We start from the raw sequence: 26,591 nt of genomic DNA, 5'->3' as shown, positions 1-26,591 counted from the left end.
CAAGAAAACACCAGTCTTACCTCCAATCTGCAACATTGCTGAGCACCCATATTTGGGGGCTGAGTCTATGGTCCTATCTCAGATGCATTTTTCCCTGTGCATCACTGTCCTGCATCTGAAGTAACCACTAATAACTGCAGATGAATACATGGAGGTCATGCTTATTCTCTTTGCTAAAACTTGTATTTCCTTCTGGTTTAGCTGGTAATACAAGAAATAGACACACACCCCTTTGTCTACATGAGAGACAACACACTTGTGACATTTTTCCTTTTAAACAGGAAGACTCAAGGACACCTCTCCACATAAAAAGTCAAGCTGAGATAACAGAAGCTCCTTTTTCTGTCCTTATCCCTGATTCTGTATCGCAGTAAGCAACCATGAGCCCCTTCTTTCTGCCCCTGGCTTCCTCAACTTAGCAAAACTCCTTTTAAAGCTTCCTGTTTTTCTCTCTTTGACAGATGACTCTTACTGAGAGCAAAATAGAGCCAATATTGTTTTTTCACAGCTAAAATGTCCACACTGGAGAGCTTGTACCGAGTACTTTAACTGGATCACACTTTGTCTCATGTCTGAAATTCTTCCAAAGCCCAAACTCAGTGAAAGCTTGTAATCTGTCTATGGAGACCGAAAACATACTGATAAATTGTGCTATACACATACTCGCAACAGTGAGCAGAAAATTCATCCAGTATAAATGACATTTTCATAATGTCTATCAAGCAACTCCTTGAAAATGTAAAAGCAGTTTAAATGATTGTTAGTGTCTGCTGCCTGAGCACTGCCCTTGGTAGCAATCAAAGTCAAAGGATTAAGAATGCACTCACAACCACTGTGTATGGTCTTTGATTAAGGAGCAGATCTACTCCACTTGTTTTGGCAGATTTGAAGAAAGTCGCAGTCTGTACTGTGTGCGCCAGGGGTTATCTAGCTAAAGGGAAGAAAATCCACACATTTTTAAATAGTTATCTTTTTTTTTTTTTTCAGAGCTGAGGACTGAACCTAGGGCCTTGAGCTTGCTAGGCAAGCGCTCTACCACTAAGCTAAATCCCCAGCCCAACATTTATCTTTTCAATTGGCCATTCTAATCTTAGTCCTTACCCTTTCTTAATAATAACAACATGTTTTCCATAAAAATATACTGTTTCAAAAAAGTGAAAACAAACCAGTGTGAAGTTTGTGTGTGTGGATGGTGCTAACCAGGGTAGAGACAAAATTAAAGATCACAGCTACAGAGAATATCTGCAGATGTTAGAAGAAACAATTTAGTCAGTGGACTCAGCCATCATATGCTAGGACTGCAGACAGCAGACTGCATGCTCAGGGTTAAACCCCACTCTACTTTTGGGGGGAAAAATCAAGAATTCAAAAGTATAATAATAATTAAATAACAGGAGTAGAAATGTATTTACTTTTTACCCTATTTGTGCACTGAAACATTGAACCCAAATCTTCCCTCCAGCTCCACAGATGACAAACCAGAGCAGACACAGATGACGAGTTTAAGGACAAAGGGGACACAGACGTCAGCTCTGAAATCTGCTTTTCTCATAACTCCAGCTGTTGATACAGATTGAAAGGATCGATATTTCTCTGAATTAAATTTAAATGGAGAACATCATTATGAAATAAGCAATCCAAGTGAAAGGTTTTTAATTTAAACCTGAGTATAAATCCGGAAATTCATTCCATCTTTCTGGACGTCAGTTTCTCTCTAACTGAAAAACACTTGAGGCCCCTTATTTCAGAGAAAATCACACGTAGCTTCCTGTCTTCCAACATTGTAGAATTTGCTGGCTTTCTGAACATGCCTGTCTTTTTTGCAATAAACCAGGATCAAGGAAAAAAAAATCTGACAATTTGATCATTTTCTCTGTGAAAGGGTCCAGTGTTGAGTGAGAATAGTCATGTTTATGGACCTGTTTAAACACTATATAGATATCTGCTTTAAGATCACCCTAATCAGTCTGTGCTCTACACAAGCCCTAGTGTTCTGTATAATTAGGGGAAATTACTTTTGAATATGCACACAACACAGTTGGTTATATAAGTCCCTGTCCCCCTACCCCTTATACATCCACGCAAATCTGTATTTTAATGTAATTTTTAAAACTCTTTCTAAACTGCCCATAACCTTCTGTTCTTGTATGATTAGATTCACTTCCTATGATGATCTCCACTTGTATCTACTTTCCTACAGACAACATAACTTCAGTCTTCTTTGTGACTAATGAAGCCGCACTGTGCATATATACTGTGTTTTCTTTAGCCATTCATCTATTGACAGACACCAATGCTGACTGCATAGACTGCAGCTGTGAGGGATGCTGTGATCAACATGGACGTGCAGATTTCTCCCATGGAAACCAACCTCCTTTGCTGGGTGTGTACCCAGGAGTTATGGCTGGGCGACATGGTAGCTCTATATTTTTGATTTTAGAGAAACCACTCTACTGATTTCCCTCATGTCTGAACTAATTTGCTTTTCCAAAATTGTGTACAAGAGGCTTTATTTCCTGTGCCTTGGACATTTGTAGTTTTTTTTTTTTTCCTTGCCAGCAATGCAGAATGGAGAGAGAGAATTTCAGTGTGGGTTTGATTTGTGTCTTTCTGATGGCTAAAGATAAAAACAATTTCACATTTTTATTGGCCATTTCACTTCATCTAACATGTCTGTTCATTTTCCTGGTGATTTATTGGATTATTTACTCTTTTGGCATTTAAGGTTTTGGGTTCTTCTCTCTGCCTTGTGAATCGCTGGCCATTGTGCCATTCTGTTCTCTGTTTCTGCAATTGGTTGAGTTCCCTTTGTCATGCAAAATTTCACAATTTGATGTAATTGCAATTGCCAATCATTATTGCAGTCATTCAGATTATCCCTTCCTATCCATCTGTTTCTCCTGTGTTCCTTCAAATTTCTAGGTTTTTTTTAAAACTGGGTTTTGAATAAAGTGATAGATAAGGACCTAGTTTCATTCATCTACATGTATATACCAAGTTTTTTCACCATTATTTTTTAAGCTAAAAGAAGTTTTTGTTTGTTTTTTTACATTTATTTATCACATATACAGTGTTCTGCATGCAGGCCAGAAGAGGGCACCAGATGTTATTATAGATGGCTGTGAGCCACCATGTGGATGCTGGGAATTGAACTCATGACCTCTGGAATCGCAGGCAGCACTCTTAACCCCTGAGCCATCTCTCCAGCCCCTAAAAAGAAGTTTTTGAAGCTAAAAAATGTTTATTTTTGGTATCTTTGTCAAGTTCTAATGACTGTAGGATGTGTGGCCTTTTCCAAATCTTCTGTTCCACCATCTTCTTGAGCACTTTTGTGACAGTAAAATGTTGTGTGCTAGTGTGACTAAAACATGATTTCAAACCAGATATTCCAATACCTCACCATTCCTGATTGCTCAGGATTACGTTGACTCTTAGGTTCTTTTGTGCTTCCACCTGAATGTTGAGGGCTTTGTATTTTTCGTCCTATTTCTTTAGAGAATGTCACCAGACTCTAAATGTAGACCACTCCTCTCTAGATTGTTCCTGGTAATGTGTGCATTTTGTCAATATTAATTCTGCTGAAAAGATCATCTTTTTAAAGTAGAGTTAGAAGGGAAACATCTATGCTAAAGCTTTGTTCTCCTTGGACATTCAGTTAGGCAAAATATTGAAACCAATGAGCAAAGGGAAGATGTATGCTGTGAGCACTCTGCTTTACAACTTTGTTTCTGACCCACTATCTCAAGCTTACAAGAGTAGCTTGAGTTAAGGCAAAGAGTCTTACATAAAGTATTCTAGACCAAATTATTCCTTTATTTCCCAAAGCCACCAAAGAGCTTATAACTCAATTTGTTATTAATTCCTATAATACACATGTGCACACCCATATAGATACATATACACATATTCATATATGCATATACACATATATACACACACACAGTCTTATTTCCAGTTTGTCCCTCTGCATTCTCTATAAATTATATTCTCTATATTAATAGCTGGTTCTATTATTATTATAAATAGTAAAGTCTGCCAATGAGGAAGTCTCTGTACAAAACAGTATAGCACTTATTGACAACCTTCATGTACATCCTCCTCCTGTATCCCTCAAATCATGTGGAAACTGCTCATATCTAATACAGCACAAATGCTAGGTTTATGGTTGTTATACTGTGTTCTTCAAAGAAAAAGATTTATAGGAAAATACCTTTACCTATTTAGACACAATTTATTTTTCTGAAAAGTTTTTGTCCTCTCTTATCTGAATTCATGGATAAAGACAAAGATATGGAGATCTGATGATATTAAATATATGTATGTTCAGTCTGTCCACACCACAAAGTTATGAGTTATTAAAAGAAATACCAGCATTCTTAAATGTAATGACTCTTAAGACAGTATGAAACTATGGCAAATATCTGTTTTCGGTAAGGCCTTCAGTGCTTAATGCAGATAAATCAATCAAATAAGAACCAAGTCTTACAATTACAAGCTCTTGCCCTAATACCCAAGCCTTATCACAGGCAGAAAATTAGGGTCAATAAAGGAGTGTGTCCATGCCTCCTGTCCACAGACAGATGAAGATCGCACAAGCCTCTAGTCCTGTTGTTGGCACCAAGTCAATCCCCTTCCCCCACACTGATCATCACCTTGCCCATAATTGTCTGCCACCTTTCTCTACCTTGGCCACATATGAAGTCAATCCTGGGGAAATCTTTCTGGAAGGAAGAAAAGAATTCTCAGTCTATTTATTGCTTAAGTAAAACCAGACATTCCACAAAATGCTGTTTTAAGAATTCCCACAAGGATGACCCCAGCTTAGACTACTAGTAATAATGCAGAGGATGCTTGAGCTGACCTAACCTGGTAATAAGATTGATGAATACCCCAAATGTCATCATAGAGTCTTCACCCAGTAACTGATGGAAGCAGATGCAGAGATCCATAGCCAAGCACTAGGCTGAGCTCAAAGGAATGCAGATGAAGAGAGGGAGGAGGGATTCTATGGGATTCTATCACATCAAGATCATGATTCAGAAACCTACAGAGACAACTGAAACAAGCTAGCGGGAACTCATGAACTTTAGACTGACAGGAGCAGAACCTGCATGGGACTGGACTAGACCTTCTGCATAAGCAAGACAGTTGTGTAGCTTGGCCTGTTAAAGGGGCCCCCGGCAGTAGGAACTGGATCCATCCCTGGTGCATGAGCCAGCTTGTTGGAGCCCACTACCTATGGTGGGACACCTTGCACAGCCTTGATGCAGAGGGAGGGTCCTGCGTCTACCTCAACTGAATGTACCAGGCTCTGCTGACTCCTCATGGGAAGCCTTACTTTTTCAGAGGATGGGATGGGTGGGGGGGATGAGTGGGAGGAGGGATGAGAGGGGGATCTGTGGTTGGTATGTAAAATGAATAAAAAAATTCTTAATAAAGAAAAAAAGAATTCCCTCAGGTTTTCAGATTGCATTGTAGACTTCACTTTACATTTAGAGTTTTACTGTCATGGTTCATCTGATGTATGAAACTTTTTATTCTTTGTTATTTTTGTATTTCATTGTTGTTTCATTTTTGTTGGTGGTATTTGCTTTTTCTGAGCCCTTTTGCTGTTTAATTCCTTCCTGTTCTCTTTATGTTGAGGGAAAAGCATTGAGCCTTTCTATACTAATTGGGTAGCCACATCATCCATCCAATCTCTACTCTGAGACTCCAGAATTTAGTTTCTGGGTTCTAAGTTCCTCTCCACTTAGGAACCTCTCAGGGATTGGTTAATGTTCTCAAGGGAAAATGGTGAGCTTCCCTTAAACTAAAAACACATAGAAAATGTTAAGTACTTTTACAGATTTGTTTTGTTATCAAAACACACCATTGACGGTACACCTGATCTCTGGGAGAGTCCTATGAAAGAGCTTGAAACCTAAGAAGCAAGGACTACTAATGGCATCCTAAAGCTACCCAAAGTACCACTTCTAATTTTGGGAGTATCATCTGTATCGAGAACAGTAAGAAAGCAGCCATTTTAGCATTATTCTTCTAGAAGACTCCTTTATATCAGAAGAATCAGAGTGAGTTATTGGACATGCATGATGTGAAGTGGCACAAAGAAGACTGACTGGAGTTTCCATGAGCATCCAGACATTCGGGGGAAGGTGTGATACTTTACTGCTCATGTACAGGGGGTATTTGTTCTCAGGATTCCTCTCTGTGTGTCCCTTCATCTTACGATGTCTGTGTCTGTTTCTCTCTTTGTCTTTCTGTCTCTCTCTGTCTCTGTCTCTGTCTCTCTCTCTCTCACACAAACAGAGACAGAGAGAGAGAGAGAGAGAGAGAGAGAGAGAGAGAGAGAGAGAGAGAGTTTTGATTCTTTTTCCACTACCTCCCTGGGGCTGAAATTATAAGCATGTCCCTTTCTCTGTTTTATGTGATACTGAGGGCAAATCTTAAGTCTCTATATACACTAAGCAAGCATTCTACTAACAGAGCATAAATGGACAGTTTTATAACTTGGACCAAAGTAATTCTAAAGATGCATATATTTCAAGCCTGTCAATTAGGTTTAGACTTAAAACAGCATTTTCATCAAAGAATAAGAGGCTTAATAAAAGAAATGTGGTGAATTTCTATATATGACTTGTTCTAGCAATATCCTCAGATGGTTTTATTTCTGAAAGATCTGTGTTTGAATATGCTCTAGAGCTGCTGAGATTATTCACCAAAGGGTCATGGTGGTCACCAGAATCCTTTATTTGACTGTGATTTGCACTTTACATGGGGTGTCGATCAAATGCTAACTCTAGGACCATCTCTATTTCTTTATTTTAAAATTTAGTCAAATTTTATTAGACCAAAGGCTTTCCATAGAATTCATCCAGAAATAAACAACCTGAAGCACATTTGGAAGAAATGGTATCTCTTCAACATCAGAATGAACATCAAAATGTACATAATATGATATGATTAGGTGTTTTGTTTCTGTTTTACTTCTATGCGTCAGAGTGAATGAAAACATCTGAGAACAGTGCATTTAAAGTTTCAAACATGGAATTTGTAAGATATGGTAATAACAAGTAGAGGAAAAGAACACTTTAGGGAATGTATTTAGCCCTTATAATTCATAATGAGTCAGTTTGGGAGTCTAATAGATATCACAATGTCTGATGAAGATAGATAAACTTACGTGTATAAGTTTTGGGATATACACACAAAAACATATGTACTTATATTTGTTTCCCACCATCTGTAGTAAGCATTAATATTAACTATGAATATTGAAATATAAATATAAAGGGCCCTCCACTAATAGAATAGTTTAAATATCAACCTAACAACCTCTTGAGCTCTTGACAGTTCCTCAGTAACTGGTGGAAAAACACGATGCCAGGCAAAGTGGACAGAAGAACATGGACAAACCCAACATGAAACCATAGAGGCTCATGCAAAGAAGATAACAACCCTAGGTCAGTGCTTTTATGTCTTCTTATATTTTAGCCCTGAAGGTCTCATGTTTTGCACACTACTGGTAGATTTTATTATAGAATGAACTATAAATCTACAGATTGTTTACCTAAGTTCAATTATAGAAAAATTATCATTTTTTATGGTGAGACAGAAGATACATTTGGTTTCTTACACCCTGAACACAGGAAACAGAAAGTATGAGTTATACACAGGAAGTAGGAACCATGACTTAAATACAGCAAATAGGAACTGTTCCCTAAACATAGGAAGTAACAACTACACCTAAAACTCAGGAGGTGGGGATCCCTGGGCACCAGCCACTCCAGGAAAAACCTGCCCAACGTGGCCCCAGGTTCTGGCCACCGGGCAGGTCCTCTTCTAGCCCCACCAGGAAGGATCCCCTTCTCCAAGCCCCTCCCCGCCCCGGCAGCCCCTGCAATCTCCACGCCCTGCCCCCACGCCCATCTGCCCGAGACCCCAGCCACTTCCTGAGACTTAGAGACTGGCCCCCAGCTCCCATCCTGACCTGGACTTCCCTTCTGGCCCAGAGAGGGCTCCTATCCTGCCCTGGACTTCCCTTCTGGACAAGAGCTCCCATCCTGACCTGGACTTCCCTTCTGGACAAGAGTGCCCATCCTGCCCTGGACTTCCCTTCTGGACAAAAGCACCCATCCTGCCCTGGACTTCCCATCTAGATAAGAGCTTCCAATCTGTCCCACAGTTCCCATTTGGACAAGAGAGCTCCCATCTGGACAAGAGAGAGAGACTTCCTGAATCTGTCAGCTCGGTCTGAACCAAGTGCACTGATAAGACCAAAAAACGAACCACAAGGAGATGGGCACAGGTCAAGGCAGAAGTACATAAAACAAAATGAAGAGCAATACAGCATCACCAGAACCTAGCCCGCCTCCAACATCTAGACCTAAATATCAAAAATTGGAAGAAGCAGAAGAAAACAGCCTTATGAATAACATCATGAAGAAGGTAGAGGCTTGTGTAGAGAAAAAGACAAAAAAAATGGGAAGAACACTATAAACAACTTACAGTCATCCAAAAAGCAACGAAACTCATCTGAGTCAGAATTTTCACTTTAAATGATGTCATCATCAGTTAGTTTCAAGTTCTGTGCCTTATCTCTTCAAAAAGTCATTTGTCTGTCAAAGAAGCCTTCAATCAGCGTGAGACATGTAGGCTGATGTCTGGGATCAATTGAGACCTTCATTCTTCAGTTGGTTAGTGAGTGTTGTCATTACAACCTGTCCTCTAGGCTCCCTGAGGCAGGTGAGGCAAGTCAGCAAATGAGAGCACTGGGCCCTTACACCCACACTGGTTCCTGGCCGGAAAATATCATCTAAAACTAATAACAAATAAGCTATCTAATAAAATCAACTTCCAATCACTATGAACTCCTACTACACTGTTCTACCTTGAAACAAGATTCATTAATAGAGCACACATCAGTGTCTTCCTCTGGGCTCTGTGAATGAGTACAGTGTGCCATTCATACACACTGGTGAACACACATGACAAAGATGTAACATACATGAAACAGATGTAACATACACAACATAGGTAGAACACATATACATATACACATACACCATCCTACATTCACTCACATATACACAAAATACACACACACACACACACACACACACACACACACACACACACACACGCTCCCACTGATGTAGGTGTATGGGATTTAACTCATCGCAAATCTGTGACAGTCACCCGGCTGTTTCGGATGGTGACATGACTGCAGTCCTGCAATTGGAGAAAAGGAAATGTGGTTAAGGCATGGATAACTCCTGTTTTGAAACAGCTTATACCTTTTATATTATACCAAAAGAGAGCTTCATGTGACCCAGGCTAGAACACATAACCTAGGTATGCCAGAGAGATCCTGAAATTACCCTCCTGCTACTAGCTCCAAAGTGCTGGATTATAGGCAAACACCACCATGGCAGATTTCAATAGTGCTGGGAAATGAGTCCAGGGCCTGGTGCTTGAAAGAGGAGCACTCTCCCAACCGAACTTCATCCCCAGCAATAAGCCTCTGATTTGAGAAGCTCACTGAAGTTACATAGTTCTCATCCTAGCACTGAAATCCTGAAGTCAATAGAAGCAATGTCAAAAGATCTGGCACCCAACATTCCCACCAAGTTCTCCACATGGTTGGAGTCAGTGTCTCCCCGTGTATCTTTGCATCTATTTTCCAGAGTCACTTGTGAAACATTCCTTTATTAAAAGGGACCAGGAAGTTCAGTGCAGTATTGGAGTCATGATGTCAATCAGATGGTAAAGGTGACCTAATAGTCTTCAAGGAGATACTCACACTTGGTATACAAAGTCATAAGGATTTATCAATCTGAAACCTGACTATGTAGCCTCAGCTGGCCTCAAACTTGTGATTTCCTGCAGCAGCTACCCAAGTGCTGGTGCTACAGGTGTGCTTCACCATGGTCAGGTTTGGAGGAGATCTTGCCAACTGGGAACTTGAGAACTGGTGTTTTAGACATTTTTTTTAATTGTGCAACATCTTTCAACATCCCAGCACCTAATCATTTTATCTTCTAAGATAGAGCTATGTATTTTTTAACAGATCTTTTTTAGAAAGATCTTCCCCACAGTCAACTGAAAACCTGGTTTGATCCATGAGACTAGAAAATGGGGACTGGCGGGTCGGCGCGCGCGGCCCGGTGAGTGCGCAGCCATGGAGAGCGGCTTCGGCTCGGACTTCGGCGGCGCGGGCGGCGGGAAGCTGGACCCGGGGGCCATCATGGAGCAGGTGAAGGTGCAGATCGCCGTGGCCAACGCGCAGGAGCTACTGCAGAGGATGACGGACAAGTGCTTCCGGAAGTGCATCGGGAAGCCCGGGGGCTCCTTGGATAACTCGGAACAGAAATGCATCGCCATGTGCATGGACCGCTACATGGACGCCTGGAACACCGTGTCCAGCGCCTACAACTCTCGGCTGCAGCGGAACGAGCCTAGACACTGTTAACAACACCCACTGCTCTTGCAGGGAAGTGGGCAGCAAGCAATGACTTGACTCCACATCTAGGGCATCTGCCGACTTCTTCTAACCACACAGGCACTAAACTCGTGTGCAAATCCAAATAGAAAGAGAATTAAAGTCAAAACACGGTCTACTTTTAAAAGACTACACAAGGAAGTTAAAGAAATAAAAATAATGAAATATATATCTATATATTTTTTAAAGAAAGCTGAAGTTTCATTAGGTCTTATTTTACTGTTAGGATCATGAGTATAATGCAAACTATATATAAATACACACACGCATTTATTATGATACATAGAAAGCACACACAGAGTTCTACCACTTGGAATTAGCACTCTGATCTCAGGATCTTAGCCTTCCTTCAATCTCTGTGACTGTATCCCTCACTCATATATTTTAAAGGACTGGGTTCTGTTCTTTTCACTATGTTGCTGCATTTCTTCTGAATCAAAGTGCATGGAAAATTCCAGGCTAATGTGAAGTAAAGTGCCAGAATCTCATTGATCTGAGGCTGATCTGAGGCCCTGAGGCCTGATCACACTAAGTGTTGTTATCACAGATACAAACTGGGAGAAAAAAAATACCTCCCTAGGCAGGTGAGCACAAAACTTCAGAATGAAATGTGCTTAATTTATCTATCTTACATGGCTTTTTCCTTGGCATTCTTATCATCCACTGAAACCTAGTAACTGACATTGATGAAGAAGAAATTAATAAGTAATAAACCTTGAATAAGCTAATGGATTCCATACTTTGTGGGTTATTTCTTTCCCCCATGTTACTGGGCATGGAATCCAGGGCATCAACTATGCTGAGGACACACTCTATCCCTAAGTCCACCCCAGTCCCTCTTCCTTTATCCTCTCAACAGCCTGTAAAGTACATAGTATTAGTATCCCCAGTTATCAGGAAAAATGGTCCAGATGGCCAGCACCCTCAAAGACAGTAAATGACCAGGTTGCAAGTATGAGAAACTGATATCCACAGCCCTCTGCTTCCTAGATACACGGTTATTATGGATTCCTATGAAGGAGAGTGATGAGGTTGACCTTCCGTGAGGATCAAAAGGATGTTCAACCATATCAGCTCTATGTCCTGGCTGGGAATATGGCCTTGATTTCTTGTACACAGATACATACACAGAAGAGAGCTGAGTCCTGCTTATGAGAATGGAATCCTCTTTGGGGGCACAATGATATTTCTTTTAATCCATAAGATGTTAGTGTAAAAATTCCGACTCTGAAATGAGAAAAAGTAAAATCAGTCAAGCAAATATCCCCCCAGTCTCCTTCTTCTCTCTCCTCTCCATCTTTCTCTCCTCTTGTCCCCCTTCTTTTCCTTTCTTTTCCTCCTCTTCCTCTCTCCTTTCTATAACCTCGCTCCTTCTCCTCTCTCTCCTTCTCCCCTCCTTTCCTCCTGTCTCTCCTCTGCACAATTCTTCCTCCCTCATAGACCATGTGGAACTCCTCCTCCTATCCTAGTCATCACCGTCTTTGTCCTGTTAGACCTTGTCTTCTTTGTCATAGTCTCAATCACCCTCCCTCCCCCTCTCTTTCTTCTCCTCCTCATCCTTTTCTTGTCCTCCTGCTCCTTCCTCCCCTTCTTCTTACCCCTGTATGTGTATCGACCTCTCTGTCTCACTATCTCTGGATCCCTTTCTTGGCCTAATGATGCAAAGGAACTCAACAGTAGAAATGAGAAAGAAGAAGAATCAAACAAAAAGTAGGTCTGTTAGGACAATCATTGTGAGGAGCAAGTTGGGGGTGTGCTGAAACCAGGGTCCAATAGCCCCTGTGAGACAAAATCCAGGGTACAAAAATTTATTACAAAAGAAAACAAGATGATTCATTGCTTTCCCAACATTAGCTCTGCTGAGGAACTCAGATTAACATGACATTGGGAATGATAAGAGATGACACTCGTATGCAGTGTCCAGTGTAGAATTTCTTTAACCTCTGGCTCTTGAGGTCACTTCTTGAGGATGGAACCAGCAGTGGTGTCAGCACATCTTTTAAGAGCAGCTGGTGTTAATTAGAATGTGCACCTTAAAGGGAGGCTTTCATAGCAATCACTTAAGACACTCTGGATATTACTTCACTTTCACAGTGTTCTGAGCCATGGAGCATTTTGCTCTTGTACCTTCCAGACCTGAATCCTACATACTCACTGTTTATATTTGGGTGCACACACCACTGCAATGGATTCCGGCAACATCTTCTGGTAACAATAATGAGTGTGTAAATCCACACTCGACAAGAAGGCTGTCTGGGTTGGATGGGTCTGAGAAGACAAAAGAAGCCAAGAATTCCCAGTGAGCCCCATTCCTGATAAACAAAGGAAAGCAGTCCTTAGGAGCTTCAACAACTGGTTCCCACCATGAATGCCGAAATCATGCCGGGAAAACACTCCAGTCTGCTAGGTGGAGAAGGAAGAAGGAGTTATCTCTTTTGTCTTCCTGATCCATAAAGTTCCATATAAGTTGAAGCTCTCCAAATTACTTCTAAGCTGGTTCCTCCCTGAGGACAAGATCCCTTTATTCATCCATGCCTAGTTATACTGACTGCCTAAAGAGTAACCATTCCAAGTTTTGTCCTTCAGCATCTAACTTACCTCTGCTTCCCTCCTGCTAACAGCAGACTCTGATTCTATCTTCACCCAGAGTTCCCATGACTATTTCAAACATCAGTTCAGCAGTCTCTCAGGGTCTTAAGCTCCCTGCCTTCAATCCTGCCTCTGAGACCTCCCTATGTGATTTCTCCCTATGTGAAGAGGAGGCCCTTCTGCCCTTCGGGTGTGGTACTGTAAACACTACTGTCACATTATCTTACCCATCTTTCCTTCCCTTCCCTCTTTTACTTGCTCACCAGGTGTAAACACACATCAAACAACTGCATGCCAGAGTGGGGAGGAACCTTGCAGATGTTAGGCCAAGAAAGCCGGATGTAAAAGTCACGTATCTATCCATTGCATTTCAGGACATAAGCAGATATGAAGTACTGATAGCATGGAGGGGGCACACTTAGATTAACTCTATAGAGATCAAAATAGAGATAGTTAGAGCAAGAGGAAGATCAATCTCAGAGGAAGGAATTTGGAAAGCTGGACCAGGCTCTCTGCAAATTCCTGTTTCCTCAAGGAGTCATTAAACTATGGTGTTCATACATGTACACTACAAGTAAGCTATATTTTAAAATATCAAGCACTTGTAAAACTAAAAGTCAAAGAAAAAACTAAAATGAAGGAAACAAAAAACAACTAGACAAAACCATGATGAAACCATTTCCCAATTCTTGTACATGTCCATACTCTGTTAACCCAACTCTGCAAAAAGCAGCCTCATCTCTCTCCCTTTCCCCTAGAATTTTGGCCTAGATAGATGTGATCCTCAATATGACAGTCCTGACAAACTCCACAATAGCCATAAATTCATGAAATGACATTGTTTTCAAGTCACAGTCTGGCTGTGTAGCACAGGTTGGTGCCAAAGTCACCATCCAGCAAGCCCACCTTCCTGAAGGCTAGGCTTCCAGAACTGCCAGTACACCAAGCTTTCCATGGCTTCTTTAAACCTTGCAGTCTCTGCCCACCAAGGCCTAAAAGTCATTAGCCAACATCCTCAAAGAGCTCCAGCTCCAGCATGAGATCTGGATCCTCTTCTGCTGGAGTCTGTCCCTGGGTCACATGCTGAACTCATTCCCCCACTGTCCCCGCTGTGTGTCTTCTGTGAACCCCATAACCATTTCTCCTGCAGCCTTGTGTCTCTGTCATCCCCCACTGGGTTCCTGCTCTCCTCGTTAGATCTCCTCCTCAGCTGTCAGCCAATCACTTCTCTTGCTGTCAACACTCCTTATTTACCAGGTTTTCTGGGCCGGCTCCATTCAGAAGTCACAGTTTCCTCCCCTGCCTTCACTTGGCTTCCCAAAACCTCCTTCCAACTGCCAGCCAAGGTCCCACAGATGTGATATCTCACAAGTGCCTTAAATTCCCCAAGGTAGGACTGAACCCCACTTCCAAAGTCTGTCTTCCTCTAGATGCCCCACTCATGCTTATGTCATCGCCATGGGTCCAACTCCAAGCCTGCCCTATCACAGACTTGACAACCCCTATTCCTCAGCCCCTGGATCTCTGAAACCCCACATTCCTGTTCACATGGCCATCACCCTCTCATCGTCATTGGAAGTTACCAGCCCCCAAATGTTAACTGACCTCCCCGCTGTTACCAGCCTTGCAACTCCTTCACTTTACCTTCTGAGCCTGGCTTTGATCATGTCATTGTTCTGCCCAAAACACCCAGGGAGTTCTCCCTTTACTCAAAAGCAGGTCTGTTCTTTCTGCCCACACCAGACAATGGAGTGCATGGCTCTGAAGGGTCATGTCAACACAAATCTGACATCCTTTTCTAATATCAACCACAAATCCCAACGGACAGGACTGCTCACCGATGCAAGAACCCTTCCCCATGGAACTCTCCTTGGGCTTCTTTGTAAGTCATTATAAGTCACCTCGAGTGAGACTCCTCTTTCCATGAAACCCACAGTGCCCTATATTTATCTCCTAAAGAATAGAATGGACTCTGCCTCATCGAAACTGGTGCTCATTTTCTGTATGATCTCCAGGCACCAAAGGACAAATTTCCATCTCCCATGGTATATTATTGTTAGGCAAAGCATTAAGAATTTATGCAACTGAAGCATGAAGATACAGGAGACTGCCTCACATATCAGCACTTCCCAAGCTATGAGTACAAAAGTACTTGTGATCTCGAAAAACCTAGAAATAACCAACTGATTGTGGCTTATACCTGTCCCATTCTAAGAGAAACTGCATGTTCTGTGAGTATGACGCCATGAAAATGAGAGATTCATTCAGAAGAACTCTCTAGGGAAGGAACTATATTTCCTTCAAGATCACCACAAGCCTACACAGCATGGCCAACTACTTGAAAATCTTGTGTGCAGGTGCTCTTTTGGTGTGCACAAAGCAAGTTCTTCTCCATAAAGACAAAATGCAATCATTAGAATGAATTATCTTGACATTAAAATATGTCCAGTTTTTATATACAGCTTTTAGGGACATGGTCTCTACACCATGTTCTCATACATCCTAGGGAAGCTACCATTATTCATCTATTCACAAGGTATTGGAACTTTGAAGAACTGCTTTGTGTAAGAGATAAAATTAGAAGAGCTGGAAATACACCAGGAAATGTGCCTTTGACTCAAGGATGGAACACTAGTGACTGCTTGTGCTCAGAGAAAGATGATCTGGAAAGGATTGATTCTGTGATGAGAAAGAAATAGGCAGTGTGCTTAGAAAAGGACCCTGCCACAGGGAGGTGAGTGTGCTTACATGAATCCAACCTAAGGTGAGAAGCCCCAGCTCCTCTTGAACAAAAATGAGATCCTCCTCGTTCTCTGCATAACAAGAGTCAGGCTCTCCATTCTGCATAGGAATTATGATGTGTGTAATTTGATATTCTTCCTTTACCTGACAAGAGAAAACAACTTGTTATAATTCCCTGGCACTGTCAATCCCACTCTCTCATAACACAAGTAAGTAAAGCCCCACCCCAGTGAATGACTCTCATGCTTCTCCCTCACCTCAGTGTTTCTCCACCTGAAACACTGCTCCAGTGCTTTGCTGGGTACTGTATGAAGGCACAGAGGATAAGATGAACTTGACATGTCCCTCCTAGCACATCCTGGGACTAGGGTCTTCCCTGTAGCAGCCAATAGATCTGACTGAGGGTCTTGAAGTGTTTTATTTATATTCCAAGGCTTACCACAGAGTAGGTGATCAGACCAGACTACAAAAGGAATTGAATCCTCCTCCATTTAGAATTAGTCAATATGCCTGTCTCCATGCCTCACACCAGACATTCTACATGGCAGCTTGCCTGCTTTTACTTCAGTGACTCACTCTGTGTGTGAACCAGGTTTAAACTTATAGGAAGCCTCCAGTCTCAGTTTGCCAATGACTGGGGTTACAGGCATTAGCCACCACTAGAGTGAAAATTTGTAACTATAGCACTGAAGCAAATTGTTCAATTTCAAGGGACTCTGAAAAGCAACCAGTTGCAAAATCATCAAATTCCAGGTGGCCAGGCTTGTCATCCATGGTTCCTTCTGTGGAGTGATATGTATGGACACAGCCCCTGGATATGTTTTCTGGGAGTCATGGAAAGCCAAGGGGGAAGAAACGGTCTCAGATCAAGGAGTCTTCATATCTTTACCAGTATCCCGCATAAGACTCCACATGTTTCTATTCCTTTTTTGGTATTGTTCTTTGCAGAAAGCAGGAACTGATCCCATAAATCCTGAAGAAAGACCACAGGGTGGAGGCCTTTGGAGTTCAGAACTGCAATGGAAAAGAGAAAGAAGTCTGAGGTTACAGAGCCTGGTGTCCCTGAACAGAACTCAGCTTGGCAGCATGGAGGAATAACACAGTCATTGGTATTCTCTCCAGCATCCCTTCTCCCCATGATGGAACTACAAAGCAGGCAGGGAGTTTCTTCTCTAAGCTCTGGCCACAGCTGAGTGGTAGCTGTGAGCATGGACTTTACTGTCAGCTTGAGTGGATGGAACAACGTATTTCTGGTTATGACTGAGCTAGTTGTAAAGAAATTTCTGTGTGGGTTCACAGACTCAGTGGGCAAAGTGCCCTCTCAACTCTGGTGGGTAACATGAAGGCATAAGGAAGCTAAACAGGACAAACAGACAGAGAAAATGTAAACTTCTGCTGTCTCTCTGGGGACAGACACATCTTTATTTCTTGTTCATATCTCCAGGTCTGCTGGCCTCTAGAATCTCAGGTCTGGACTTCCGTTTCCCTGGGTCCTCATGGGTCTTGAGATTCAGTCTCAAAAAGTATCTGCCATGGTCTGTGCATTTCAGACAATGACTGAATCAAACTACTAGTATTCCAGAACTTCCACCTTGAAGAATGCCTATTGTGGGCATGCTCAGCCATGTAGACGATTTTTCCCAAGAGCTGTGAGGACATGAGAAATACCATCAAAGGTTGCAGTTTTATGGAAACATACACAGACACTTGTCTCAAGATCAGAACAACACTCACTGTCTCAAACAGGGCATGTTGGAGGCAAGGGGGAGAACCTTGAGACCATGGAACATCAGGACAATCCTTGTGTACATCACCCTAGAGAATTTCAGCTCAAGACTACAACCATGAGTGAAGATGATGCACTAAGCCCAGCAAAGCCACAGGGACAGTTGCTCAACTTAGCTGGGACCAGTCATCCCTTTCCTGATTATTTCTCCCAGTCCCATAAGAACTAAACATCTTACTCATGTTTCTTCATTATATTATACAGATGTGTGGATTGTTTGACTGCACAGGCTCACAGCTGGGAAAGGCTGACTCGCTAACCTGTGCTTAACTGAGACAGAGCATTGCAATTTGGCTTGCAGCTCCTCCTCATTCAAGAAGAGATTTTGACTCTTCCAAGGCAAGACAAGAATCAACCAATACTTTAGAAACATCTGAAAAGCCAGCCTTGGTGATGCACACTTGGAATTTCAGCATTTGCTTGCTGAGGTGGCAGGATCTCAAGTCAGGCCTATTCAGGTTTTAAGCCAAATTATAAAAATTAAAATTAAAAAATAAAAAATGAAACAAATTAGCTGAATATTTGAGAACATTTTTCTGCTATATTTGTGAATTTCCCATTTAAAAACCTTTATGTATGAATTGTGAGTGTGTTTGCACAAGTCCATGATATGTGTTTGTTTGTCAGAATGTGCACGCTGATGTGTGAGCAAGGATGCACAGGTGCTTCAGCACATCTGCAGATGTGACCTGACTGCCTGGAGTGCTGATCTTCCCTGGCCCCTTTGGTCCAACAGAATCTCTTCTGTGCTTCTGTGTCTGCCCAGCTAGCTGTGCTGTGAGAAACCAGGTCTTCTCCTGTCTCCCTGTCCCACCTCACCTGAAGAGAACCTTGAATGTAGAGGTGGCCAACACACCCCATTGTCACGTGCTTTCTGGAGATTCCATCTCAGGTTCTGACCCTGTCACTGCTAGCGCTTCACCCACAGAGTCATCATCTCCCTGGCCCTACTTGAGGATTTCCTGTGAGAGTCTACCAAATGCTGAAAACATAATCTCATGCACCCAAAATTCTGTTGCCCTCACATCTCTCCATTATGTCCTAAGATTATCTAAGAGTCCAACTTTCATAAAGAAACAATGCACAGCACATTACTTATGATGGAAAATGATTCAGTATTTTCTTAATGTGCTTCTTCAAATCTCTACAGAGCTCAGAAAAGATGAGGATCTGAATTCAAACAAGTTTTGAGGAAACTTGTCTGGGTAAACTAAGTTAAAGGTTATTTTGACAAGACAGTCAGAGGGCAGGAAGGAACGAGACAACACTCATCACAGGAGGTTCTGTTACCACAGCAAAGTGGATCCGTGGAAGCAAACGGCCAAGGACATGGACAAGGGGAAGGAACATTCTCTGTGGCTCAGTGCTCTAGACCTCAGACACCTGTGCACCAGCACCGCCTTACTTTACTGGAGAGCTGCAGTCTGTTTTGTGTGGCTGACCCAGATGCAGGGAAACACTTATACACAAGTCATTTCCAAGTCATGGACCTGTGGTGACTCACCTGGGCTTCTCACCATTTTAGTCTCCCCACAGGGAGTGTCTGCTGAAGTGGTGGGGGTTATTTCCTCAAAGACTCCCTGTGGGCCACACACCACTTCTTTCACAGGTGTGCTTCCTCCTGAAGGTTCTTCAGCCTAGTAGCTGTTGATGTCAGGCTGGGCCCCACCTTTCCACGACGCACAAATCTGTGCAGAAGAGCACTGAATTTGGGGAAGTTTGGGGAGTTTTGTCCGTGATTTTTTTTATCCTCCCCAAATGCCTTGATTTTTTGCCTCTTTTGCTCTTCTTTTCTTCTACAGAAAGAAAAACAGATTTAAGTTACGTCTTCAAATGCCAGAAGAAAAAGCCTTACCAGCAAAGAGATGAACAAAGTGCAGGTCTGTTTAGGTCTGACATCTCAGCATAGGGCCCATGGAGCACCAGGTCTATGGAGAACAGCTACCACCACCTTAGTCAGTTCCTGTAAAGCCATCTTCAGTAACAATGAAGTCTCAATATTCTCAGTGCCCTACTGCACTTTGTGTGTGTGTGTGTGTGTGTGTGTGTGTGTGTGTGTGTGTGTGTGTGTGTGTGTGTGTGTGTGTTGGCTTGTCTGGATAAAGTGCATGTGTGTTCAACTTAGTGTGGAGCCTATCCATTGGATCATAGACTCACTGAAACAACACAACACAGTCCCAGGACACAGGCTGACCAGGTGACATACAATACGCTGTCTGTGCTCACACACTGACCTTATCTGCCAGGTAGCCTTCATACTCCTGGTGTACTGCTTTAGGAGTTTGCTCTTCAGAGTCTCAGCCCTTTTGAAAACCTTATTTACAGTCTGCAGTACAAAACCCCGAAATGAAGAGTTAAAACAGTTCTAAATGTCAGAAAAGAGGGAAAGAAAATAAATGATGAAAGGCAGCAGTATCTCATACATGACTTGAACCCCATTTCCTGCCATCCCTCTACTCTGTACTGCTACGCTGAGGCAACATCAGCTCCCATCCTACCCAGGGTCATGATTTATAGCTTTTCTCTAAGTATCTCCCTGCTGCACTGGAGATTTTAGGTCAGTTACATAGACAATGAAGACCCACCTTGAGGATTTTGAACCTTTTTCCAGGGGCAGGAGAGTTTCAATATTCTGGGGCCTTTCCGAGTTTCACCACAAGGAGTTTAAAGAAGTAGAGCAGAGTGACTAAGATGTACAGAAAAGTTCCAAATGACTAGTTGAGGTCCTGAGGAAATTTGGCCTCTCCATGAAGGGTTTCAGAAGTTCCTGGAGTGAGAAGAGGCACACACTGAAATCCCATATCCCTTTTTGTCCCGGTGCCTAGAGAAAGAAAAGTCCTCACTCTCCTATCAACTGGTACATTCAGAAAACATCAGCTATCAAGAAATATAGCTAAGCTGACACAGTGCATGTTTGTCATCCCAGCACTCAGGAGGCAGCAGATAGAGGTAGTGGACCTACTGAACCTTGAGAAAATAGGCCATCATCCTGAACTTCAAAACAGAAAATACAGTGGTATTTTTCTTCCACTCTCAATACCTATACAGATCATTGCACATACAGCACCTTAGTGTACTGTTTCCCAGCAGAGTGCAACATCATCTCAGAGAGCATTAAATAATGACAGGAGACACTCAGGGTGCTCAGAGTTAGGGGAGTTATGCTGTGGAACCTAGTGAGATGCTGCACCCAGAAAAGCTGCTAACCTGTTTCAACACTCACATCAGTACAAGAACCAGGAAAGACTCACAATTATGTCAGAAAGTCTTCTTGAGTGGGGGGTGTAATGAAAAAAAATGAGTGTAACAACCTGATATCTATGAGAACACATGAGTGCCCTGGTAAGAGTGATTTGTCTTTGGAAAGGAGAGGAAATGAGAGGGATATTTACTATGATCTCGGGAGTCTGCCTTCACCTTGCAGAATACCAACAATGGAAAACAAAAAGAAACCATGTTCTAGGAGTTGGACAACCTGGGAAATGCAAACTGTGGTAACTGAGCTCATCTCTAAACCAGAGCTGTGTGTCCTCTGTGGAACAGGAAGGTAATGTACCTACTCAGTACACTCTGCAGCCAGAGAGGAGGAAGGGACATCTGCCCAGCTAGAAAATGTAGGCCAATCTCAGCTGCTGATTGAACATTTCCAGATATATTCTTGAATTCTCTCATATCTCACCACTAATGTTGACAGGTACGAAATGTGAAGTATTATTATATTGTGTTGAGGGAAATATCTTGGCCCTCAGTTCTCCTGACTATATACCTACCGGCTCTCTCTCTCTCTGCTTCAGCTGAAACAGTCCCAGAAACTCTTGGTTTCTTCTCTGTGTCTTGCTCCTAAAGACTCAATACCTCAGAGAACCCTGAGCCCTGCCAGCCTGTTATCTCACCAAGGAATATGAAGGAACATTTAGTGAGAGGATGAGGAAATACTCTGTCCAAATCTTAACCCTAGGAAATGTCAGAGCCAAGACCATGTTAAGGCAGCAGCCTCTTGTTCAGCACTTTCCCCTTTATCCCACATTGTTTTGATGCTTCCCAATTTAGTGAGCTGTCCAATTAAATAAACATTAAAGTTTCTTTTCCTACCTGACATCTTCAAGTCAGGAACAAAACAGGAGTAGGATCTGGATAAAGGGATGAGAGATCAGGTTGTTAGGTTTCACAGTAAAAAAAAAAAATCACGTATGTACAGCATCAGAGTTGCTCAGCATGGAGGCAAATTTGGTCAGTAGGCTCCATGGTAACCTCAAGACTCTATCTGGTGCTAATTGGTTGAAAGGCGGAATGGTGTCATAAAGCAGATGAATGCCAATAGAATCCAGAAGCCATGTGTAAAAAGGGACAGAGTGGACACCTGCAGGAAGACTAGAGCAGCTCCACATGGCTGCAATCTGGGCAACTGAAAGCACACAGACCAGACATGACAATTTCTACTCCCAGACCCTTACTTCAGTCATGTGTTTCTTACAAGTGGTCATTAATAAAGTCATTTATCATTGACACATGATTTTCACATTTCAGCAGATAACAATGTATTTATATGCACAGATGGCAGCCTTGGTGAGTGTCTTAGACAATGTTTTACTGATGTGAAGAGCCACCATGACCAAGGCTACTTTTCTGACAAGAGATTAAATTGGGGGCTTACTTACAATTTTAGAGTCAGTCTATGATCATCATGTCAAGAGCAGACATCATGTCATAGCTCTACAGTATAGCTGAGAGCTTTTCATCCTGATCTACAAGAGGGAGTGAGGGAGGCAGGGTGGAGGGAAGGAGAGAGAGAGAGAGAGAGAGAGAGAGAGAGAGAGAGAGAGAGAGAGAGAGACTTGAATGGGCATTATAAACCTCAAAGCCCACCCCAGTGACATACCTCCTCCAATAGGCACCATATACTCTACTCTAACAAGGCCATACCTCCTAACCCTTCTCAAACAATCCATCACTGGAGACTAAGTGGGCAAATATATGAACCTAAGGGACATTCAAACAGAGTGTGACACAGCTGTGGGGCTTCATGAATTGTAACAGACTGTGTAACTGACCTTCTAATTCACTGCAAAATTAGCAGCCACCTGAGTGGGATAGTTTGCTCCAGGAGGCCTATACCTCTTGATCCAGAATCACCTTTGAAGGAGCAAAGCATGGGCTGCTTTGTGCTACTGCCCTGAAAATTCAGAATCTAATTATTCACACAACTTAACAGATCCAGAGTGCCTAACAGTAATTGTGTTTTGGATAGCAGGAAGTCCACTCTGGTGTAGTGTAAGGAAGCTGTTTAATTGAGTTGAAGAAGAATAAAAAATGAGAACAATAAGCAGTCTAAATATACAAGTTGACAACCAGGTTTTATGTTTGTAAAATAAATAAATATATGAAGTCGTGCAGTGAAGGTGGTGAGACCACTCAGCAGATAAAGGTGTCTGCCACCAAGTCTGACAAATGGATCTTCATCCACATATTCCATATGATTAAAGGAGAGAACAGACTCCTGATACTCTGACCTCCCCATCTGCACTATGGCATATGCACTCATATGAACACACAAAATAAATGAAGTAAATAAAAATGTAGTGCTGTGGATATCACTCTGTATAAATAAAATGCTGATTGGCCAGTAGCCAGACAGAAAGAATAGGCGGGACAAGCAGAGAAGAGAATTCTAAGAACAAAAAGACTGAGTCAGGAGATGCTGCCAGGCACTGCCATGACAAGCAACATGTAAAGATACCAGTAAGCCACAAACCATGTGGCAACTTATAGATTTATAGAAATGGGTTAATTTAAAATAAAAGAACTAGATAACAAGAAGCCTGCCACGCCATACAATTTGTAAGCAATATAAGTCTCTCTGTGTTTACTCAGTTGGGTCTGAGTGGCTGCAGAACTAGAGGGTGAGAGAGATTTGTCCTGACCGTGGGCCAGGCAGGCCTGGAGAGAACTCCAGCTACAAATGGCGCCCAACGTGGGGCAAGTGCTTCCACCTAAAACCTATAAAAAAAAAAAAAGATTCTAAAACAAAGCTAAAAACAGCTTCCTAGTTGTCTCTCTCAATTAGCAGTAGCCTGCAGGTTTAAGCTACTCTATGTTGCATTCATGGCATTCAGGCTTGACCTATGCTATGTTACATAGAGGTGACTCCAAGCTGCACACTATGCTGTGTGTTGGATAGAGTTTTTACTAGTTTAAAAAAAAAAAAGAGGTTTCTAGGCTACACACTGCTTTGATAGAAGCATAGTCCCACTGTTTCTAATAACTGATGGCTCCCAGAGCTGGTAGTAAATGTACCACCGCCATGTTGGGAAGCTGAGGTGGGTGGAGTCAGCAGCCACAGCACCATTTCAGTCCTAGAATGCTGCAGTTTAAAACAATAGGTTCACAATAAGACAGATCCAGATGGAATAGTTTACAATGTGTGTAAATATATATGTAGGCTTAAAAGGAACAAAATGGTGATATGTACATTTATATAAAAAAATACATAGTTTTAAAAAATAAAGTCTTTAAAGAAACAGTAAAATTCATATAAAAATAAGCCACATAAAGATAGATATCACACAAAGAAACTGGATTGTGTTGTCTTTGGGATTCTTAACTGCAAAAAAAAAAATTTGATTGTAAAAACTGTTAAATTAAGCCAATATGTATATTTTAAAGGTACCTTGACTTCAAAATTTAGATGTAAGGATATGTTGCTTTGGAAAGGAGGCTCTGCTTTTGTTTCCACAGAAAGTAACAGGCTATGGATTTGTTCCAGATTAAGATACATGAGGTCTGATCAACCAAGACCCCCTGAAAGATCTCTGATGACACCATGGCCCAGATGATCCAAAATCCAAAATGGTTTCAAGGCAACTGGCTCAAACAATACAGCCTCATGGACTACTCCATAATTCTAAAATTTTCTTTGTGTCTCCATAAGATACAGCACCCCCATTCAACAGAAAGTAGTATGAGAAGCTACAACCAAATTCCCAAATATACCAACCTGGCTTTGGAGATGGAATTGGCTCACTCCTTCTCTAAATCCAAACATATTCAAAAAAAAAAGTTAAAAGATTCTTTTGTCCCATATCAAAAGAGCCCTCTGGTATGGGACAAAAAAAAATATTTTTATTTAAAACAGATTGATTTTAAATACAATCTCTTTCTAAAGACAAAAAGGGGATATGATATAGGTATGATAGGATGAAAGGGTAGATTATTGTAAAGAGAAACAACTTGTTTAAAAATGTTTTACATTGTTATGGATCTTAGTTTATTGATATAAATTTAGAGTTGATTTTGTTTTACTGTATATATATTTCTACTATTGTTTGAGGTATTATGTTTATATAACTCATTTAGATTGTAAAGGATAATTAAAAATACAGATTAATAATTAGTCTTTTATGATAGTCAAACTTGTAGCCATGTTAGTTAAATTTTCTAGGCATACATAGAGATATTTTCAATAGCTAGGTAATCTTCAAACACTTCAAAGACCTACAAAATATGACATTTAAAATGTTTTAAAAATTTAGACTTTCTGGACATTGAGACATGTCTGCTCCTGGCAGCACTGAATTTACTTCAGAGAGGAGGATGGGCATTGAAGACACTCCATATGGAGTTTATCTTCTTCTTGACAAAAATAGCCATTTGGGCAAGAAACTGTTCTTGCCTGGACTGCTTTTAAAAAATGTATCGACTGGATATGCACGACCCATAGGAAGGTAACCACTGAACTTTGCTTGGTGAAATGGTCCTTCAGGTTCCTGCTTTGCAGAGGAAACTGCCAGACATTCTATAGGACATAGAGAGAAGTGACTGAGAGACTCTAGGCCTATGGGTTTAAGACAGATTCCCCAACTTTACAAAAGAACTTTGGATAACTATCCAGGCTGCCAGCTGTCTGTCTACTCTTGCAAGACTCCTGAAAATTTCTTGTGTCCATCTCCTGTTTCTCAGGTAATAGTATATCCTTCTGGGTTTGATGTAGTTAAAGATTAGATAGTTATAATTTCCTCAGTTATGATAAAAGATAAGTTAGATATAAAACCTTAAACTCACATATATAGGATAGATAGGATATCTTTGTTAATATTGTTAACTGTAATTCTTGCTTGATAATTGTTTTGTTATATGTAATTTTACTATGTGAAAGTTAAAACCTTACTTTTTGAAAAAAAAAAGAAAAGGGGAAGTGCTGTGGATATCACTCTGTATAAATAAAATGCTGATTGGCCAGTAGCCAGGCAGGAAATATAGGTGGGACAAGGAGAGAGGAGAATTCTGGGAACAAAAAGACTGAGTCAGGAGATGCTGCCAGTCGCCGCCATGACAAGCAACATATAAAGATACCAGTAAGCCACAAACCATGTGGCAACTTATAGATTTATAGAAATGGGTTAATTTAAGATAAAAGAACTAGATAACAAGAAGCCTGCCACGGCCATAAAGTTTGTAAGCAATATAAGTCTCTCTGTGTTCACTCAGTTGGGTCTGAGTGGCTGCAGGACTAGAGGGTGAGAGAGATTTGCCCTGACCGTGGGCCAGGCAGGACTGGAGAGAACTCCAGCTACAATGTAGTCATTTTTTTAAAAAAGCACTGGGTGAGAGAAATGTGTGAATGTGCAGTAACATTTTATGGTAAAGCAAATTAACTAGTGTGTTGTAGTTACCAATCCATAAGACAACACTGGATATGCAGGAAGGCTGCCTTCTAGAGGACTGACTCCCAACACTTCCTCTTCCACCTGTCTATAGTGTGAAGAGAGAGCAGCCACAGCTGGAAAATGCCAACACACAGGGACATGCAGGATTCTTAAAACAGGAATTGACACAGAATACCAATAAGAAAGGACACCAGATTCCATGGGCGCTGTGGACATTAGCTTCAGCACAGTCCTTCCCCATTGAGGAGGACAATGCTATGTGTCTTGGTCCAGGTACTTTGAGAAGTAGCTAAAAAGTAATCAGGGAAGGACT

The 26,591-nt window shown here is 41.6% G+C and overlaps 2 protein-coding genes across 2 annotated transcripts; one reads left to right on the top strand and one right to left on the bottom strand.

The window, feature by feature from the left end:
• Positions 1–8,903: 8,903 nt before the first annotated feature.
• Positions 8,904–19,707, bottom strand: LOC114688645 (STAM-binding protein-like). The gene is made up of 6 exons (XM_028863193.2): positions 19,120–19,707; positions 16,719–16,843; positions 15,836–15,973; positions 12,654–12,766; positions 11,626–11,725; positions 8,904–9,228 (listed from the first exon to the last, which is right to left on the bottom strand). The coding sequence occupies exons 1-6, from the start codon at positions 19,133–19,135 to the stop codon at positions 9,172–9,174; spliced, it is 549 nt and encodes a 182-aa protein (XP_028719026.2). The 5' UTR covers positions 19,136–19,707; the 3' UTR covers positions 8,904–9,171.
• Positions 10,142–10,468, top strand: LOC114688644 (mitochondrial import inner membrane translocase subunit Tim13-like). Its single transcript, XM_037201779.1, has one exon. The coding sequence runs from the start codon at positions 10,178–10,180 to the stop codon at positions 10,466–10,468; it is 291 nt and encodes a 96-aa protein (XP_037057674.1). The 5' UTR covers positions 10,142–10,177.
• Positions 19,708–26,591: the final 6,884 nt, after the last annotated feature.

The sequence above is a fragment of the Peromyscus leucopus genome, unplaced genomic scaffold (assembly GCF_004664715.2).
Source record: "Peromyscus leucopus breed LL Stock unplaced genomic scaffold, UCI_PerLeu_2.1 scaffold_1413, whole genome shotgun sequence".
In the NCBI taxonomy this organism is placed as follows: domain Eukaryota; kingdom Metazoa; phylum Chordata; class Mammalia; order Rodentia; family Cricetidae; genus Peromyscus; species Peromyscus leucopus.
The sequence above is the reverse complement of the archived record's forward strand: the minus strand, read 5'-3'. Positions and strand labels throughout refer to the sequence as shown.

What these genes read in the sequence shown, in the direction of transcription:
- LOC114688644 (XM_037201779.1), top strand. Translation starts at nt 10,178, where the DNA reads ATGGAGAGCGGCTTCGGCTCGGACTTCGGCGGCGCGGGCGGCGGGAAG.
- LOC114688645 (XM_028863193.2), bottom strand. An exon ending in GAGTCTTATGCGGGATACTG is followed by an intron (nt 15,974 to 16,718) that starts GTAAAGATATGA and finishes TTCTCTTGTCAG; the next exon opens with GTAAAGGAAGAATATCAAAT. An exon ending in TGTGCACCCAAATATAAACA is followed by an intron (nt 11,726 to 12,653) that starts GTGAGTATGTAG and finishes TTCTCATTTCAG; the next exon opens with AGTCGGAATTTTTACACTAA.